This window comes from Entelurus aequoreus, linkage group LG24 (genome assembly GCF_033978785.1).
Source record: "Entelurus aequoreus isolate RoL-2023_Sb linkage group LG24, RoL_Eaeq_v1.1, whole genome shotgun sequence".
Classification (NCBI taxonomy): Eukaryota; Metazoa; Chordata; class Actinopteri; order Syngnathiformes; family Syngnathidae; genus Entelurus; species Entelurus aequoreus.
In genome coordinates this window covers 17,130,235-17,152,407 of record NC_084754.1, presented here as the reverse complement: position 1 = coordinate 17,152,407, position 22,173 = coordinate 17,130,235, and the positions used below count along the sequence as shown (strand labels likewise).

The window sequence follows — 22,173 nt, the reverse complement described above, 5'->3', positions numbered from 1 at the left end:
TATATATATATATATATATATATATATATATATATATATATATATATATATATATATAAATAAATAAATATATATATATATATATATATATATATAAATAAATATATATATATATATATGTATATATATATATATATATATATATATATATATATATATATATATATATATTTATTTATATATATATATATATATATATATATATATATATATATATGTATATGTATATATATATATATATATATACTGTATGTATATCCCCGGCCAAATTGTTTTAACCCAATGCGGCCCTCGAGTCAAAAAGTTTGGGGACCCCTGCTCTAAAGGCATCAATGGTGCAGCTGGTGCAAAGGTCACTATTGCAGGTGAGCTGAAATAGTTGTTTTCAGATCACCTGTTAGCCATGAACCTTGCTTTTTTCATTTCTCCCATGCAGTTATTTTCTGGGGGTTTGTTTGTTTCTGACATTAGCAGCATTTTTCTTTTCAGGCATGTGAAATGTCTGCAAAAACATGGAAATCTGCATTCCTAAATTCTTTATATATAATCAATTTTCTACCGCTTGTCATGGGGTCGCGGGGGGTGCTGGAGCCTATCCCAGCTGCACATGGGTGGAAGGCGGGGTACACCCTGGACAAGTCGCCACCTCATCGCAGGGCCAACACAGATAGACAACATTCACACTCACATTCACACACTAGGGCCAATTTAGTGTTGCCAATCAACCTATCCCCAGGTGCATGTCTTTGGAGGTGGGAGGAAGCCGGAGTACCCGTAGGGAACCCACGCAGTGTTAATGAAAATAAGACCCAAACAAAATTTGTTGAACGCCGTAGATACTCGCTCTTCCTCTTGCCTAAACACCGCACTGAGTTGAAGGACGGGCAGACGATCAGGAGCACTGAAACAAGCTCGTTAGTTACCTAACCATCAAGCTAGCTTACTTGTTGTCGCCTCTGTTCGCTCTCCGAGCCACAATGTTGACGGCTGTCCACTTTACTGCTAATCATATTTGGATGGTTACAACCAGAGCATTGTTAGTTCCGAACCAGCTGTAGTTCTAGAGCCTAAGTGTCAATGTCAAGGCCCGTGGGCCAGAGCCGGCCCGTGAATGAATTATCTATGGTCCCCGGGATGATATTTGATTAATATTGGAACTGGCCCGCAGGCCACAGCCCCCTGCTGCTGTTTTGCACGCACCAATACCCCATCAGTGTTGGCGCCAGTAATTTTCAAACTGGGATTCCAGGGACCCCATCAAGTCATGAAAATGGGGTTCCACAGTAAATTTTTGGAGTCCCACTTTTTTGTAACCGTTTTGAAAACAAATGATAAATGTATGCATTATCCTGTTATATCTCACATTCTATATTGTGTTTTGGAAAAAGGTTGTCATAAACATTACTTGATTCATTAAAAAAATAATACAAAAGAAAACACATTTTTATGTATATGTAATTGTGTTCAGTTATAAACATTCATTCACTTTCTTCTTTCCTTCATGGATCTAAACTTTACCGCTGCTGGTATTTAAAAAAATGTTTTTTATTGTAATATTTTCAGAATGTGTTTGTTCTATTTTTTTGGCCAAAGTAAGATAAAAAAAACAATCTGAAGATGTCTTTATTTTTTAGTTTTAATGCCATGATTTTAATAGTCCAGCCCGCGTGTGCACAGATTTTCCTCCATGCTGCCCCTGAGCTAAAATGAGTTTGACACACTAGAGTATTTATTAGAAACCAGTGAGAAAATGTATTTTGTGACGTGACTGATTGTGAACAATGGTCACAAGACCAAAAGTACAGTATATTCCAAGGGGTGTGACTTCAGGTAAGAGTCCCCAAAATGCAAAGATTTTCTGAGTTTTTTGCATCCATGTTATAGAATTTTAGATTTTATTTCCAATGATAATAATCTTAGTAAATTATCTACAAATATATATTTTTTTTTCATGGTGGTATTTTACATAGGACATGCACGTATCAAAAAGACAGCCAAAAGAGGTTTATAGATGAGAATAAATCTACCGTATTTTCCGGACAATAGGGCTCAGCGGATTATAAGGTGCACTGCCGATGAATGATCTATTTTTGTAATCTTTTTTCATATATAAGGCGCACCGGATTATAGGACGCATTGAAGGAGTCATATTATTATTTTTTTTTTCTAAATTGAAAACACTTCCTTGTGGTCTACATAACATGTAATGGTGGTTCTTTGGTCAAAATGTTGCACAGATTATATTTTACAGATCATCTTCAAGCTGCTTTCTGACAGACGCTTCCGGATGCGCCGTCTTATTTACGTGGCTCACCTTCGGCAGCGTCTTCTCCCCGTCATCTTTGTTGTAGCGGTGTAGCATGCAAGGACGGAAGTGGAAGAAGTGTCAAAAGATGGAGCTAACTGTTTTAATGACATTCAGACTTTACTTAAATCAATAACGGAGCAGCATCTCCTCATCCGGAAACAACAGCCGAAATGTGTCCCGTGAAAAAACGTCCGACCGGAACTCTAATAACTAAAGTTCCTTGGGTGAATAATGTAGACTCACTACACCGGTATGTTTTAGTGCTTTCATGGCGAGTTTACTGACAGATATTAGTAAGAACTTTACACTACTTTATATTAGCAATGGCAACAGTGGAGGATGAATTTCCCATGACAAGAAGATAGAGATAAAGAAGAAGCTTATCGACTACGGTGTCGGCACGGACTAGAAAGGCGAACGCATGCAATTTTTCAGGATTTATGCAGATCAGCAGGTACTAGAAGGTAATAAAAGTTGCTTTTGCATAATATTGTGAAACAAAATGCCAGATAATGTCTTATCTTATACACACAATAATAATACTTGTATGTTGAAGCACATTAAAACGGTGCGGCTTCATCGCTTACCAGAGTCGTACTAAAACATTTTGATAGATTTTTGAGTGCCGTGTGTAATGTTCTATATTTTCAATAGAACATATAAAACGTTGGTATTGTTTACTTGAGTCATGTTGCCATCATAGTGCAGCCTACACGTATCTCTTATGTTTGACTGCTATATACTGGTCACACTTATCATTACACCATTTACCAAATAAAATAGCTTCGAGGTGGGTAAGCTCAGCCAAACGTATTCCTTACATTAGGCGCATGGGGTATAAGGCGCACCGTCGAGTTTTGAGGGGAAAAAAAGGATTTTAAGTGCGCCTTATAGTCCGGAAAATACGGTAAAGGTAAAATATTGTGGTGAATTGCACCCGATTGCAGGAAATCTAGCCTTGAACATTTTATTTCATTGTTTACATGGCAGCACTTCGAATCCAATTTCTTTATTTTATTATTTTTCCTGAAAGGGTGCTTATACTATAGAGAGCCTACTGACCAACTGCATCTCTGTCTGGACTGGAGCCTGCAGTGAAACAGACTGGAAGTCTCTGCAGAGAGTGGTGAGGACAGCGGAAAAGATCATCAGGACTCTTTTTCCTCCTATCCAGGAAATCGCAAAAAGCCGCTGCCTGACCAGGGCTCAGAAAATCTGCAGAGACTCCTCCCAAACCCACCAAGGACTATTTTCACTGCTGGACTCTAGAAAGAGGTTCCGCAGCCTCCGTAGCAGAACCTCCAGGTTCTGTAAAAGCTTCTTCCTTCAGGCCATCAGACTCTTGAACGCATCAAAATAATTCCCTCAATTCCCCCCCAAAAACGGATTAACTCGCTGGAATGTAAAGACAATATAACATACATCCATAAAGGTGGATGCAATTGCAAATGTGCAATATTTTTATCTGTACAGTAATCTATTTATTTATATCTGCACCTTTTTGCTCTTGTATCCTGCACTACAACGAGCTAATGCAACAAAATGTCGTTCTTATCTGTACTGTAAAGTTCAAATTTGAATGACAATAAAAGGAAGTCTATGTCTAAGTGGGACAACGAGACAATGGTTCCACATTGACAAAACATCGAACAACCTTCAGGTATTTACATGTAACTTACACATTTTGTATAATTATAACAATAATAAAACATTATAATTGACCCCAGGGGCGTCACTAGCTTTTAAGGGCAGGGGGGGCTTAGCCCCCAGGAGATGCACAGGATGCGAGCGAACGTAGCGCACAAGCACAAAACTTCACAAATGGCTAACAAACACTTAGAAATTAATCATTGTTATTATTATTATTTCAGTGGGTTTATTTTCAATCTGTTTTCAGTACAACAAGAAACATGGGTTTGCACAGTGACATTTTGTTTACAGCATCAACAAGAAACAATTACTTGCATGATCCTTCAAGATACACTGAAACACAATGAAAGTCATGGCATTAGCCTCTATGTTATTCATTCACAACATAGAGGCTAATGCCACCACTTTCGCTCACAATACAATAATTGTTTGTTCCCAAATATTTTGAAGTTGCACAGATTACATTTTGGGCACATATGTGACTAAAATGGTTGTAAATTCAAGCCCTGGAAATATTACTTGATTACTTGAATTAAAGTAATATCTGGATCGGGATAATTTGGCTTGTATATAATACATTTATATATATGTATTTTATGGCAAGCCGTTACGGAAATTAAATATATATGGAAGTCTGAATAGAAATGAGAAACTTTTATATATACTGTAAATAAGAAAGACTTAGAGTCCGTCTGCTGATCTGAAAAAGAGCCAAAGCTGTCAAAGAGCTGAGGGACCATCTTCAAAGTGCAATGCTGAAACAAATAATGCAAACAATAAAATGTAACTTCCAGGGCTTGAGACTAATGTAGTCCCGTCGTCCCGGGGACGGTAAAAAGAATGCACGGGACAAAATGAAATGCTACCCGGGACGATGGCTTTTAACCATTTTTTTTCTTTTTCTTTTTATGTATTTATTCATTTTACATTTTATATTAAATGTCTTGGTTTTTTCACCCTCTGAAAATCCTATGAAATGTTTAACAAGCCATCCTATAATAATACAACAGCTATTAATGTAACAATACAATACAACAAATATATTTAATGATGTTTTTTTTCATTATTTTAACAATAGGCTAATGTATATTACTTTATATAGATTCTAGAAGAAACACAAAACTTAAAAAATAAATTATTTACAATTGCAGACTCAAGGTTCTTGTTCTGCAGTGCTGTGTGCTAATGTGCTTCGTACACCTGCAGGACCGCAAGCAAGGTCGCAGAGAAAATGCGGACTGGATTTTGAGTGATGTGGGCATTTTGTATATGAACAAGTCCAAGGACCGCAAGCAAGGTCGCAGAGAAAATGCGGACTGGATTTTGAGTGATGTGGGCATTTTCTATATGAACAAGTGGAATGGATTGGATACCGACGCACTAAAGGGCCTCTCTACCTTACGCTATGAAGTGAGGGAAAACTGAGTGAATAATGACAGGTTATATGATTATTTATTTAAACTCATATTCGGGCCACTTTATAATGAGTATGTCAGCATGTATTTGTAAAAAAAAAAAAAAAAAAAAAAAAAAAAAAAGACTTTTTTTTTTTTTTAAACACTAAATTATTTAGGGGGGCTTAAGAACATTTTAGGGGGGCTTGAGCCCCCCTAAAATAGGCCTAACAACGCCAATGATTGACCCTATTACATAACATCATATCATTAAGATGATAAAGTATGGCTAACATTGACTTCAAACTGTATCAATTTTGTATAGCAACAAGAAAGTGGGCGGTACCTAAAATGCTGCTCCGTGGTTGGCTGAGATCGCCGTCAGTTATCCCTCACGCCTCCGCAGCACCTCCCACAGTCGCTCGGCGGCAACGCAGCTCGCCTGGACCGACAGTGCTTTGAAGGCACCGGAGGCTCGTCTGCGGTGATTGGAGAGAAAAGGGACAACCTCGTCCTCCTCAAACATCGAGCGAGGTCGGGGGGGTGGGAACAGCGGCAGGGAAGACGAGAAGGCGGTGGACTTTTTTTTTAAATTTTATTTTTTATTTTTAAAAACCTTAAAGCGAGCTGGGAGTGGTTTTCATCGTCCGCGCTTCGTTGTAGAAAGTAACTGATTCCCCCAGCAGCATTCGTCATGTCATCGTCCGGTAAAGACAACAGCGGAGCCCCGCATGCCAATTACGTGGGACCGTACCGTTTGGAGAAGACGCTGGGCAAGGGACAGACAGGTTAGCGGCACCCTTGTTGAATTTCCCTTCATTTCATGACAGCCGCTCGTCATTAAAGTGTTTAAGAAAGCTCCTTGTGCTTATGCTGGTTCTTCCACTGAGCGGCTGACATAATCATTGTGCACGGAGTGGGACACAGTGGGGAGGGGTGCTGTGGATTTAGGCGATGCTGCTTTTTACATTGTGTGTGTGTGTGTGAGATGATGACTGTCAGAATAAACTTTTTTGGGGGTCCCCTGTTTGTGTTGGTGCGTGTTCAGGTTGGAGCACAGCGCCGTTAATCCCCATTTGCTGATACATTGAACTATTCTTAGTCCGCAGGGAAGCAGTCAGTCAGCCAGCCAGTTCTCCTCAAGGCTCTCTCTGGCTGCGTGACGTGGGTTTTCCTCCCCTCCCGAGTCCCCCACCTTGACAGGTGCTGGGAAATAACAGGGACATGAATCTGTCTCCATTTATCCTTGGACACCTTAGTGCAGGGGTGTAAAACTCATTTTAGTTCGGGGGCCACATGGTGAAAAATCTACTCCCAAATGAGCCAAACTGGTATTCTATCTTTATTTGTAGTTATTTATATTTTCTGAATAAATTATGTGATTATGTTCATCAGTTAACTCATTGGTGTTAATTTTCAATCCATCAAGATAAATTACGGTATGTTGTTTATGGAGTCTGATCATTTTCCTCGACTGATGTACTAACATCACGTGGTTTGTTTTGTACATATGTGGCATCATCTACAAAGATACAAATAATTGCTATTGCGACATCCAGTGGACACATTTAGAACAGCTGTTTTTTTCATTCAAAAATTTCAGATTCATTTTTATACTTAGCAAACTCATCCCGCCGGCCGGATAAAACCTGTTTGCGGGCCTGATCCGGCCCTTGGGCCGTACGTTTGACACCCCTGCCTTAGTGCTTTCACATATTTCACTATTGCCTGCAATGACACTGCAGTTTGTTGTTGCACATGGTAACCCACGCTGAAAACTCCACTCCATCATGTTTGAGTTAAGGGGATGTTTGGTCCTGGTAAGTGGACAGTGAGGAGGATGCTGTGAGGCGCATGCAGCTGGCGGAGCCCCATGAAGGGAGGCATGAGGAGCTAACGCTGATGCAGTTCTTGTGACCCTTTAAAAAAAGCCTGTCTTTCTGTTGGGAGATTTTCCTCCCATCTGGTGTCTAAAACCCATTGAACAGGCGATACTTCTTCTACCTGGCCCAGCTGGTCCTGCTGAGCAACCGTGTATGCGTGTAAATTGCTTTTTCTCGCTTAGTGTTTTCTTCAAACATGCCCCTGGTCAGTTCATTTCCCGAATGTTCACTTTTGGGATTTGTCTCTTTCCACTCCCCTCTGAGCTTCTTTTCCACACTTTGTAATTGGAAATACAATACAGTGGAATCTTGATTTACGAACTTAATTGTCTCCTGAAAAGGGTTTATAACGAGAAAAGTTGTGAAGCAAATGTCTTCATAAGAAACAATGTCAACATGAATAATGGGTTCCGGGCTTCCGGCCTCGACAAAAGTCGACAATTTAATAAAATTTTGTATGCTTTGGACCTGATTTACTAAGATCTGAATACCCCGTGCTAAACAGCGTTTGCAATCTATAAAATAGCGTTTACTATTAGTGGGCGTGTTTTGTGCGATCTACTAAGACTGCGTGTGCAAAGGAAAAGTGGTGCAGATTAAAGAAACTAAATATTTTTTATGTCTGTCCATCCACATATATTGAAATATACAGGTAGTACGAAGGATTCTCTGTTCACCGTCTATCTTTGCAGAGCGAGCAGTTCTCTCTCACAGCTGTGTATGGAACTGTCAGTCTGGGTGTCCTTCTCAAACGTGCCAAATAAGACGCCAAATAGTGCTCCCAAAACGGAGTGTTGATAAATCACATTGCGCATGCTGTATAAAATAATTTACATTTTCTCCTCCCAGTATTGTGGGCGTTTTGATGATCGGCATATATTTTGCATGTTAATGAAGACTAGGCAAAATGGATTGCACACCTTATGCTGCTCACTTAAAGGGGCTGTTTGCAACATTTACACAGATGGCTAGAGGGCGCCAACTTTCCAATATTTTTTTCCACAGTATATCCCGTCCTCTTATGGCTTCTCGAATGGAATGACATAATTACGTACGTATGTTAACACATTAGCATTAGCTTTGGGCATTGTTAGCTAATAGTAGCGATTTGGATAGCTTGTGTTATCCGTCAACATTACTGTAAATTGATTGTTGCTTCTCTTAGACTGATTTTGTATATATGCACGCACTCCCTGTGCGTACCTGTTGACGAGACCGGGTGAGTGACCGTCGTAAACGCCAATCATTTTATTTGGGCCACTAAAATTGTTTTTTGTAATTGTGAAAAATATAGATATTTGTCAATCAAAAGTGTTCTGTTAAACCACTAAGGGTAACATAAGCTGGCCGGTGGTGTTCTTGTTAAATTGTTTGCTTTGAAAAATGTTTCTCTGAGGAAATTACAAACCACACCTTTAACATACGCAATCCACTTTGCCGACATTTAATAGATCAGCTTTGCGTGTGCTATCAAGTTTGCACGTATTTTAGTACATGCGAACCTTTAGTAAATCAGGTCCTTTGAACACAATATAAAGTGATGTACAGTACTGTGTATCAATCAAACATAACAAGGAAGGATCAACTTTCTATTAAATAACAGAGCCAAAACAACTACAGCTAAACTCTTCTGCGCGCGCGCACACACACACACACACACACACACACACACTGTCACTAGCCCTGTAGTGCACTCACAGTAGTCTAGCCAGGTCGCTACAATAATTAGGAATAGAAAATAAAAAACACACAATCCACTTCACAAGTAATCTCCTTGGTGTCAGCTAAATAATATGGGGGGTAAGGGGGCATTGTCGACAACGCTGTGGATACTTTCTAAATGTTTCAAACCCCACATTGCTTGTCCATTTCTTTCTTTGGACTCATATTGAGCTAGCAAAACTAGAAACATGCCGTAAAAAGGCTTAAAACACTTTAAAAGCACACACAGTAGCAATTACCACAGTAGATAATGACAGCGGTGCTCTGCTGACTGCTCTCTTGACGGAGATCAATAATCCTGCACACAGTGGATGTGCTGCAGGCATGCATCGCCTGAGCGGAAGGCACTCAATGGTTGGATGAAATGTTCGTACATGTAGACAAGGTTCGTAAATTTTGTATATTGAGGGGTTCGTAAATTAACTAATATTCCCTGATCAAATGTCATTTTCCTACTGTTTGCAGTTTCGGATTTTATGGCAAAAATTGTTTAACTGAAGCTTTTATCCCAATTTTGATCCTTGCACGATTATTTCACTCTCAACTACTTGTCTACTTTTTGTTCAACATCATCTTTAGTGTAGACAAAGTGTTTCCAAACAACTAATATGTAATTTATTTTGGGTATAAGCTGCTCACATTGTACTGTTGGCTCAGGGTTTCAGTTTTTCTCCATGACTCTTCTGTGTAGCGGACTGGGGTGGAACAGTGTTACTTTTAAAATGCATTTCTGCTGGGTTTCTGGCTGCTTTGATGCTTTGCAACACTTGGCTTCCTGTTGGGAAACTTCATAATCAGTACTGTACTTTCAGGAGATAATTACAAGTAGGGAGTACCGTATTTTTAGGTATCGTTTCCTAATTGGGTCGGTCTAAGTGGACCGTGAAAATTCTTGACTCATGATACTGGTATTAGTATTTTTTTATCCAACTGACTGTCGTAATTATTACATGCGTGCACCGTCACATGCATTCAGTTGTCGCTGCAAAGCATAAAAAAAGACATGGTGAAACCGCTAATCGGAGTCTACCTTTTACCGCCCCACTTTCGGGTACGTGGAAGTAAACCGAATCATAGATTTACGTGTCATTGGAATCGCGGATGGAATCAATGTCCGCTTAAAACAGAATCTCAATGCGGAAAGTTGCGGAAATTTTTAAAATGTGACTGAGATGCTGTCATTGAGATGAAAAGGAGAAACGTGGAACTTGTTGTAGATGGCTGCTGAGTCTGCATCCACCTAAGGCACTGATAGCTTGTTCTTCTTTTTTTTTTGCAGTTACTACCATGTAAATCAGCACTGTTGCCATTATGGAAACACGTTTTTGTGCCCATCCCTAGTCAAGAGTAAAGGATAGTTTTAAAAAGCTTACCTTTGATCAACACGATCAGAGAACTTTCCATTTATCAATAAAATGCTGTCAAATGATTCATTTTTTAAATCAGATTAATCACACTTGAATTTGGATAAATCATGATTAATCACAGGTTATTACTCGCATAATTTAAGTTAACTTTAAAAAAGACCAATATTTGGACACAAATGCAATTTTGCCAGAATGTCATACAGGAATAAAAAAAAAAATCGTACTTAAATGCACGTAATTTTTTTGAACTCAAAACAGATTTATCTTAAGTCTGAGTTGGGTGTATTTTAAAGTGAGCACAACAGTCGCAGTACGTGGCAGCCATATATGGTTAAGGCAGGGGTCGGCAACCCGCGGCTCCGGAGCCGCATGCGGCTCTTTGACCACTCTGATGCGGCTCAGCTGCATACTTGCCGACCCTCCCGGTTTTCCAACGACCCCCCCCCCCCCCCGATTTTCCCAGCAGACTGTCTCTCCTAGAAATCTCCCAGGGTAAATATTATCCTATCTTCACTCTAATTACTTAATCAAGGGCGTGCCCTAATGGCACTGCATTAATTGTCCTCTATAGCATTTACAAACAGCGTGCCAGCCCAGCCACATGTTATATGTTGCTTTCACTTGCACACGTAGGCGGCAGCAAGGCATACTTGTTCAACAGCCACACAGCTTACACTGACTGTGGCCGTATAAGTTAAAGTTAAAAAGTTAACTTTAAAACTGTTACGTTACAAATATGCGCCACACTGTGAACCCACACAAAAAGAATGACAAAAACATTTCTGGAGAACATCCGCACCGTAACACAACCCAACAAATACCCAGAATCCCATGCAGCCCTAACTCTTCCGGTCTACATTATACACCCTCGCTAGCACCAAACTCCCCCACACATCAACCCCCCCTCCTCTCCGTACGTCGGTTGAGCGGAAGAGTTAGTGCTGCATGGGATTCTGGGTATTTGTTGTGTTGTGTTTATGTTGTGTTACAGTGCAGATGTTCTCCAGAAATGTGTTTGTCATTCTTTTTTGGTGTGGGTTCAAAGTGTGGCGCATATTTGTAACGTAACAGTGTTAAAGTTGTTTTTGTACGACTACCGTCAGTGTAAGATGTGTGGCTGTTGAACAAGTATGCCTTGCTGGCACTTACGTGATCAAGCAAAAGCTACATTCAACATGTGGCCAAGCAGGTACGCTGTTTGGGCAGGCTGTAGAGGGCGCTAAAAGCAGTGCCAGCACGTCCTGAAATTTGAGTCTCCCGGAAAATTGAGAGGGTTGGCAAGAAAGACACTATCAAGCGCCATTCAATTAAAAGTCGCGGGCCGCACTAACATTAAATTTCCTTATTAAGATGCGTGCCGGTGCGTGTGTCAGAGACCCCTGGTTAACATAGCGCAAAGCAATTTAAGCTTTGTATGCGGTGTTTTTCATTTTAAATTTTCAAATTTTTTTTGTGGCTCCCATTGTTTTCTTTAATTTGTGAAACTTTCCAAAATGGCTCTTTGAGTGGTAAAGGTTGCCGACCCCTGGGTTAAGGTAAAGGATCAAGTACAGTTAAAATAAATTGAAGGATTAATCTGCATATATACATAATTAATGGAATACTTTTTTGTTATTAATCACATAGGTTAACTCGTTATTTTTGACAGCCTTAATCAATCTGTAAATTATATTTTTAATATTGGGTACCTATAATATCGCTCAATACGTTTTTTGAACACTGTTCACTATAATGCCGTGAAGTTCTGCAGCACTAAAATCCCAAATAATAATTTTCTGACACTATGAAAACTTGTTCTTGCAATGACTGTAAATATTTTAATTTATCCAGAGCTCTAGACAAAGAGCTGCCCTATCTAGGCTTTAGCATTAACTGATAAAGCCTGAAATGTCTGAAATAAGACAACCTCAACAGTCCTGTTGCAATCGATTTATTATACCTACAATGTCTAACGTATTAGGGATTTTAGGCCATATTTACCATCCTTGATGCTATGTAAATAACTGTGATATTTTAACATACAAGCATGACAGTGTTGTAATTCACCAATAAATTAAACACGGAAATACATTCAGTGTGGTATATATAGCGCAGTCTGTCGACAATACCTTTAAACAAAAAATACGACTTTGAATACTCTTTCTGCCACAATATGTAATTTATTTTCTTCCCGTTCAATAAATGTTCTGCCCACTGATCAGACAATGTCTTGTTTGACACTTTACAAGCATATGAAAGCATAGTACTGCAACCATCACCACCACCAAATGGCTACGGTACTCAAAATTAAGATTGTTCAGTTTGGATTTTTTTTTTCATCCTGTACAATGGAAAGGTAATAAAATGTGTATTGTACCAAACTGAACTGGTGAGTGCACAATAGACAATATCTGCTGCATCTGCATGATACTACATTACAAATATGCCGTATGTTGCATGCTGTGTGATCCACTAAATATTAACTAAAAAAATAGCACCTAGATTTGCTTTCCTCTCTGCAGCTACCCGTATATAATCATTTTTGGCTAACAGAGTATGTCTCACTCGCAGAAAGCCCCAGTTCCCAGTTTGCTTTCAGAGGAGAGGCTTTGCTGTTGGAATGCTGCTGGCACTTTGGTCTGCTGGGTGCACACTGGTAATGATATGGTGTTGCCCGGTTCAACCATGCCTCATCATGTATTCATGGGCGGATTTTGTTCCAATTTTTAATTTATTTTGTAGCAGTCATGTAAGTTAAAACCGTGAATCAGAATTGTGTCCTTAACTGTCCGTTTTGACATTCAATTTGTCAAATATGATGTTTCTCAATTATATATTTTGAATAATTAATGCACATGTGACTGCTTTCAACCTAGAGCTCAAATCACATTTACTTGTGCTGATTTAAAAGCCTCACACATACAGTAATTTGTATGTTTTGGTAGAAAAACAATTACATACCCAGCACCCATGCAGCTAATCCACACCGGACCTATTTAGATTAATGACATGCATAATATCCCATTTGACCATTGACCAACTATGCCAGCTTGCTCAGCCAGATCTTTCAGAAAGGGCTGGCTTGCAACAGTGGATGTCTCACAGGCCATGCTCAGTTATGAGTGGCAGCAGGCACCTTCCAGTAGGATAAATCTGTGGTGGATGGGTGGTATTATTAGAGGAGAGGAGGAGAATGTCCTATGGTTGAGCTGACTGTCCTGCTCACATCAGTGGTGCTCTTCCCTGTTCATTAAGTGATTAGTTCTTACACACACACACATGCACGCGCACACACACATGCACAGCTACCAAAGTGGTTCTGGTTTGGCTTCCTGATTTAATCCCTTACGCAGCCAAAGTCCCCTGTCGCTCAAATACTCACGTGGCCTAGTAGGCAGGCTTGCTTTAGCTTAGTGACATAGCACTTGCATGTTTGCAAACGCAGACACATGGCACAGACTACGTGTTCAGTTCTGTCAACTGATACAAAACCATCTTATATAGAAGCAACAGATGGAGATTGCATTTTTTCGGTGCGCATAAGCCTTTTCTGTCTGTCTTTGCTACCATGTTCTTTCTGTTTCCTTGGGGTTGTATAGCTTTCTGCCCAGTGTGCGCAACCAGGCCAGAACAGGGTCTTTTGATAAGTTGTTTTGCATGGGTGACTGCTCATTAAGGCTGGAGCCACAGAGCCATGGAAGCCAATTTTAAACCAATGACAGTTACTGTGCTTGAGGGTTAGGACCTAGTGAGAGTTGGGTCTAGGAGGCGATCATTGAAGTCTTGTGTCAAAACACACTTTTGTCTGTCTACAACAGGGGTCCCCAACCTTTTTTGCACCAAAAACCAGTAGGCATTATTCAATAATTCCACGTGTGGCAGATAAATACAGCAAAAATAACTCCTTGTAAAATACAACTCACCATAAGGCTGAATTGAGCTTGCTTCTCTGTGATGAGATGGTCCCCGGCAGTTTGATAATATATGCCAATAACCAACGGAGACTGCAGATGGAAATTAGCCTTTGGCTACTATCTGGCACGTTTATATTAATGTGCATTTTCCCATGTAACAAAGATATAGCAAATAAAACAATGGTGACTTCCTATCATGAGTTTTATTATACAGGTACAAGCTAAGTCGGAGAAAATGTGGTCGTTTATAATTTTTTTTTGTTTTTTTGTCAAATGCGTCACAGACCACCCACCACCAGTCCCCTGTCTGGTGGTTGGGGAACACTGGTCTGCAGGACTCACATTTATCATTGTGCGTTTTTTTACGGTGAAATTGCTGGAGACTACAGCAACATGTCACATGTTATTTTTCTAGCCTGAGCTGATCAATGTCATCATGCTCTGGCAATTTAAGAATACATGTATACTTACATAACATTCAAAATGGGAGTACAGCTGCCTTGTCATAACTTGTGAAGCATTATTTGAGAATTTTCATGTGTTTGAGCAAGAGTAGCTGCATTACAGCTTTGTTCACTCACGCATTAGAAAACAAACGCTTTTTTTTGGTACTTTTTCCTGAAGGCAGTTGATTAGTGGAATAAGAACCCATTGTTTGGCTAAAACAGCCTTTTAATCCGGTGTAAATCCTTGTTCTTGCAAGACTTACATATTGACAAGCTGTGAGTTGGGGGTTGATGTGTAGGCCCCTTGATTCTTTGATAGACATTTAGAGAGGGAAATAATCTGCTTCATGGGCGTTCTTATTGACTGTTCATCCAACAAAATACTCCTTGGTATGTGTTGTGGTCTATATCTCAGTTTGTCTCTCTGTCTATTGAGTTCTCTTTCTGGGTTCACTGCTTTTAATTCAGAATGCAGGGGTTTCATCTATCTTTGTGTCAGCACTGCTCTGTATGTTGTTGGTTTTCAATGCATGACTATGCAAGAGCGAATAAACTGTTTTATTTATTTACCCTTGCAGAAATGGACCATTAGCTAAGTTACCAAGGCTTTTTTTGATACAATTCATTGTAATGTAAAACAGTTAATTCGGTCTTGATTGATTGCTGGTGAGCTTGGGTGGTTCATTTAAATCAATTCCAAAGATTACCTGTCTTGTTGAAGTGATCCATAGTGTTTCACAGCGCATGATATTCCTGATGATGACTAGTGAGGGGGGAATGTTCACTCGATGCAGTCATTGGGAACTTCTTGGTCAAAGCATGACAACACCTCTGTAACCTGTAGCCGAAAGTGAAGTACACTTTATAGAAACCCAATCCTCACAGAATGTCCCACAGCATGTTGTCGGCTTTGACTTAAATCTGAGAAACAAGAGAAATACAATAAATGAGAGGCTGCTATGCTAGATCTCTGTTTTTGTAGTTTTTTTTCAGAGATTTTGAAGGCTTGACCCAATGGCTGCCGTGTATTACGCCAAGCTGGGAGCCTATGTATGTTAGAGCACTGGATCAGAGCTGGAGCGCAGGAAGCCAAGCCTGCTTGGTCCCAGCTGGTTGTCAGTCGAGTCAAAGCCAATACCATGCTCCATCCACCCTGAAATGTACCCTAAATGATGGGAGACTGGTTTATGTGTACATGTGAATGAATAAATAAATGACAAAACTTCCAATGTGTGTTATACAGTCGGTATGACTGAGTTTCTTCTATGATTTTGACTTGGAATATTTTGTGAGGATGATTTCCATCATAGGGCACCTCTCCTCTGCTGTTCCTTGGCCAGTCAAGATTCATATGGGGATTCAACCATGTGGTAAATCAAACAAGACCTCGGTAGAATTGCATCGATTGGGAAGAATGTATGTAGCCAACGATTTTCAAAGATTAATGATGAGGAAAGAGGTGGAGAACCGGAGGGGAGTCGAGTGAATGATGAAAGCAAAGAGGACGAGTAGAAGAAGAGGTAAACAGACCTTGGATAGAGCACCTCAAGAGGTCATGATAGTTGTGGCTGCAGTGGAGATTATTAAGTAAAGCAAATTATTGATCATTCTCTTCATTACGCCGCCTCCTGTCGGCTTTTTCATCTTTTTATCATTGACCTCCAGCGGCGGAGAGGGCTTGATCTGTAAAATGGGAGGTCAGTGAATTAGCAAGAGATTGCTGCAAGGGATGGCTCTGCAGGGCTGCACCACTGTGCCACATCCTCTGAATTGTATTTATTTATTGTACAGTTAAAGCATTGGCTCATTGTCTTCGTGTTTAAAATAGGTCATAGTACACACATAGGAACACATACTAGCACAAGTTCACATGTCCACTAAGAGGTTCAGTATACCTCACCATGGTTTGGTTTGTAAAAGTAAACCTTGATGTGGTTTTTCGTGGTGAAAGTTACCAATACATTTATAGAAGTCTATAAAAAATATATTAAAAAAGTGGTAGAAGGAAAATACATGTTTTAGATACATTGTGATGTAAATGTAAATTATTTAGAACTCATTCAGATTTCAAAATGTCCATAATCAAATATTGGAATGTGGAAGTGTAGCACCTGCAGCGAGAGTGCTGTTGTGAGAAAATGGCATTTCTAAGAAAAAATGCCTGCAGTGATATAACCAATATAGTGACAGCCACTGTAATTACATTGCTTGAACACATTACTTGTATGTACCAAAATCACAATGCAGTGTTATCACTAAGGGTGGAAATACAAACTTTCGTACAGGTTTCACTACTGTAGAAAAATCATGCCGTTGACTAGAGTACAGCCTAATCGAAGCACTTTGTAGATGCTGATGTAGACCTCAGAAGTAAACAAACTCAACAGAGTTGTGCTGCAGCACTAGCATAAGTTTAATTCCATATGAAAAGAAGAACAATAACACTAAGGCAGATTGCTGCAGAGTGTACACCAATTGCTTGGATTCAAAATGACGTCACATCCGGCTCATTGAATTTGCGTGGTGGTCAAGCCAGCGTCTGTTCTCAATGAGTACCCGGTGCCATTTAGTCTTTCTTGTAGAAATAATGCCCTATGATTGCGTTGTTTTTGGCTGTGCAAATCGTATAAATCGTGAAAAGGATAAACGTTTCTTCAGAGTTCCTTGAGCGGTAATCAAAATTGGCAGAAGAGTGCAAGATTTTACAAAACGACGACGACAAAAGTACCATGCACTCCAGTAGAAGGGAGCAGAGCCGAAGAATCCATGAGTTTGCAGTAACCACTCAGTTAAAGGTTTGTTTGTTTTGATATACTTTTAATGTTTATTGTTTCCCATTTAAGTATTATCTTGATTTTATTTGTAGTTCTTAAGACCCATTTTTGCTACGAGTGTTCCGGATTAAAGCTCCAACTCGGCAAGTCTAAATAAATTAAATCAAATGTGAGCAAAACCTAACAGAGTTAAGCTTTTACGAAAGTCAACAATCATAAAAGAAGCTTTCAGCACATACACAATGTTGATACCTATAGTTACATTTTGATAAAGATGGGGAGAAACATGCATACTTGTAAACGGCGCGGCAACAAACATGGCAGTAGACATGAAATTAAATCATGAAATGCAACCTTAACCCAAGCAAAAACAATGCATATTTATCAGGGAGAGTCTTGATACCACTGGTTTTGATCCAGCTAACCACAAAGAAGTCCTAAACCTCCATGCTTTTCCAAGTTTTCATCTGTTGTGTCGTGTAGAATGATGTCTGGAGCACATGACTGTTCGTTTAGTTTGGGAACTCCACCGATGAATAAGCCTTGATCACTTGACAAATCTTTTTTTTTGGTAAAGTATAGGGATCTATTCCATCGCATAGTTGGATTTTTTGCTCATATCTGCTTTTTACAGGAAAGCAGATATGTGTACTCAATGCGTGCGCTGCTTGCTTGTGCAACCGCCATCTTAGCTTGGTTGCCCACTACTGTTCACTTCCTGGAAGAATAATACAAGCAATAGTGGTTTATTGTCTTTTTAACAAGGCAATGGTTTAATAACATTACATGAACATACATATAAATTTAATCTGTGAGCGATCTGCAGCAAAGGTCAAAAAGCAAGACCACTTGAACAAACTATTACTGATACAATGTGCAGTACTTGATTGACTTATTGTTTGTATGTGCACTGAAAGCCACATAATTTCCCCATTGTGGGATGAATAAAGTATATCCTATCACTTTGCCTATCTTTCTCAATTACGACAGCCTTTCATGTTGTTGATTTAGAATATTCTAGGTCCCCTTAGTTAACGGTACTACAAATATTCTGCTGGTGCTATTAGCTAGAGGTGGGAATCTTTGGGCACCTCTTGATTCGATTACGATTACGATTCAGAAGCTATGATTCGATTAAAAATGTATTTATGATGCATCTTTAATTTATGTATATTGATGCAGTTTTACATTTCCGTTCGTTTCACTAAATAAGCGTTTGTCACTCGTAACTTAAAAAAACAATTCATTCAGAAGAAGAAACAGTTCCCACATTTATTAAATTAATGAAAATGTGTGCAACACTGGAACATAAGTGCCCGATAATAAAGGAGCTGGTCGGAGGTGAGGTGAGTGCAGCCCTCTTCTGCTTGTCTGTATTAGGGATGTCCCGATCCAGGTTTTTGCACTTCCGATCCGATACCGATATTGTTTTTGCACTTCCGATCCGATACCGATACTGACCGATACAGATACTGGCCTATCCGAGCATGTATTAAAGTTTAAAGTTATTTAGCCTACTTAGTTGTCAGAATCATGTTGAAAAGGGTTTTAGTACTCTTGATAACAACTAGCCAGCTGAATTAGGGGAGTTTGAATAATACACAATGGTTGGTAACAAGAAACTGACCTGTTTATTCAAGGATAAACACAAAATAGACAAAATTATACATGACAAACAGAAATGGCATCATTGAACTAGGGCTGGGCGATATGGCCTTTTTTTAATATTGTGATATTTTAAGGCCATATTGCGATACACGATATATATCTCAATATTTTGCCTTAGCCTTGAATGAACACTTGATGCATATAATCACAGCAGTATGATGTTTCTATGTGTTTTGATTGATTGATTGAGACTTTTATTAGTAGGTTGCACAGTGAAGTACATATTCTGTACAATTGACCACTAAATGGTAACACCCGAATAAGTTTTTCAACTTGTTTAAGTCGGGGTCCACTTAAATTGATTCATGATACTAGGGATGATGTTTGATAAGAAATTATCGAGTTTGAGCCTATTATCGAATCCTCTTATCGAACCGATTCCTTATCGATTCTCTTATCGAATCCAGATAGGTTGTTGTTTATGAAAAAACCCCACAATATTTGGTTTAACAAAAGCTCACTTTTATTTTATAAGAATAAAATAAAATAAATAAATAAATATTGACTGTTACTCCCTAAAAAAAAAAATAACAATAAATATTGACTGTTGTTACCCAAAGTATATTAAGTGGGATTTTTCAGAAAAAACTAATATATACAGTAACACAAAAACAACCTGTCTCTGTGATCACTATAGGTGTATAAATAATAATATAGTGTTAAATAAAATCAGTCCCTTGGGCACAAAACTGAAAATAATACAGCTCTCCAAAAAGTGCACTTCTGCTGCTATTGGAACATACTAACTATACACACAGGCAGACAGCTAACAAACAATCCAAGACGTCTAATAAAGTTCCAAAGCAGATTAATCCATTCAGGCTCTTTATTGTTGTTGAACTTGCTTTGTCTTTTCCTATCTTTACTTTTGTCTTGCACTGGACTGTTATTTTTTAAACTGAAATACACACAATGACAAATGTGTAAGCTACAGTATGTGATGCAATTAACATACTCAAATGTAATACACAATATGTAAATATTAGCTTCACACGAATATACGGTACTATCATCAAACAAATACTTCTGAGTGTTGAAACTATTTCGATGGTGGAAATACACGACTGGCAGCCATTTTAAGTCCTCAAATCATCCATTGAAACAGTGCACAAAAATCGTTTTTCAATAAACATCTTAGTTTTAAATTTAACCACTTTCCACCTTAATATTGAGTTACATAAACAAGTTAAACAGTTTACTTACAGACTTATCTTTTCCAAGGCTTGTAAGAGCTAACACAACTTGTCTACTTCTCAATTGTCTCATGAACTGAACTGACTCGCCAACCCGGAAGTGGCCAGACTAATGACGCGTAGTAGTTTCATATCGCCACAAGGCGTCAGTAAGAGTCTACAATCAAATGGGCATAACATTGCCCATTTGGGATTCGTTCCCAGGGATTCGAATAAAGAACCAACTCTTTTTATTTCACTATAGTGGTCTCGATAACGGGTACCGGTTCTCAAAAAGGGATTCGAGTCCGAGGACTCGGTTCTTTTCTTATCGAACAACCGGGAAAACGAGGTTCGAGCATCATCCCTACATGATACAGATATATACTATCAGATATATACTATCATCATAATACAGTCATCACACAAGATAATCACATTGAATTATTTACATTATTTATAATCCGGGGTGTGGAGGGGGGCGCCGGATGTAAGTGTCAAAAAGACAGCCAAAAGAGTTTGATATGAGAATAAATCTAAAGTTCAAATATAGGGTAGAAATGCAACCATTTGCAGGAAATGTCTTGATTTTCAAAATTTTCTTTCAAGGCTTGCATGTCTACATTAAAACATTCTTCTTTATACTGCATTAATATATGCTATTTTTAAACTTTCATGCAGAGAAGGAAATCACAACTAAAAAAATCACTTATTTTCTCATACGGTGTTAATGTGGAAATTTTTGCCTCGGCATTTTGATGGTGTGGGCGTGTGGCACCGAATGGAGATAAGCATCTCGACAGACGTTACAATATTTGAACAATGATGACGAAAACTGTTTTCTCTGTCGTGTCCGTGTGTCGAAAATTGTTCTGCGCTTATTTTTTTATTTGATTTTGTGCGTGGCATATAATGCTATGCGCAGAGGACGCTTGAGCAGTGCGCAATTGCACAGGCGCCCACCTTAGAGGGAATGTTGCTCGCACAGCTGCGCTAGCATCACAGCTAACGTTAGCCATGCTGCTACCTCTCTGCTCGCGGAGGGCGTAGACGTATGTGACGTATGACGTGACAGTATGTGACGTATGTAAGGTGCGCTTGCTGTCTGTGAGAGGGAGACACAGAAAATAGTGAGAAGAGCCTGTCGTGTAATGCCAGCAGCTAAAAGCAACTGCGTGAGAATCCACAGACCTGTGGATGTGTTGAAGGTGTGCTGGAAAATGCGGAACGGAAATTAGAGAGCAGCAGAAAAGTGGAATGTATTATTTAAATCGTTGCGTTGGAAAACACGGACCGGAGTTTTTTTTTTCAAACTGGATCTGGATCGGCATTTTCCCATGCCTTGCCGATACGCATTTTTTGGCAAATATCGGCGGCCGATCCGATCCAAATATCGGATCGGGACATCCCTAGTCTGTATAGTCATGTCATTTAGAATTTCGTGGTGTTCGTCTTCTACTGCAAAGCAGAGTAAATACACTTCTCTTTCCCCTGCTTCTACAAACTGCTATAATAATTTGTATCTGCTTTCATTTGCAAGTTTCGGGATACATTTGGTATTTTACAAGTAGAAATCTTTTTGTCATTTTCATTGGTTTTGTTCTGCATTGTTTGGATAGTCATTAAGACATCCATGTATTTGTTGTCAAAATTAACCCATACTTAGCTGCCTGTCTGGCTAAGACTAAGAGAATGCTAGGTCAGCTGCCAAGGTTTGTTGTCTGGTTGTCATGGTTTCCATGCTTCTTGCTGGTTCCCAGTCTGCTTTCACAAGGAAAGGAAGGGATTGCTCGCTCTCCTTCAACCTACTCACTCTTCTTTTTCCGCGGCCTCTCTCAAACTCTGCAAGTTGCTGCGCTCTGCAGTCAGCATCATTATATCTGAGGATTGCCTGCG

At 39.3% G+C, this 22,173-nt stretch overlaps 1 protein-coding gene across 11 annotated transcripts in view; it reads left to right on the top strand.

The window, feature by feature from the left end:
• Positions 1 to 5,804: 5,804 nt before the first annotated feature.
• The window catches only part of brsk2a (BR serine/threonine kinase 2a), a 473,215-nt gene continuing 456,846 nt past the window's right edge, over positions 5,805 to 22,173 (top strand). For 10 of the 11 annotated variants that reach the window (XM_062035565.1, XM_062035564.1, XM_062035556.1 and 7 more), the window contains exon 1: positions 5,805 to 6,140. In XM_062035565.1, the coding sequence (XP_061891549.1) occupies positions 6,047 to 6,140 (94 nt within the window). In that variant the 5' untranslated portion in view covers positions 5,805 to 6,046. The remainder of the gene's footprint in view (positions 6,141 to 22,173) is intronic. The other variant, XM_062035559.1, reaches the window with a different exon arrangement.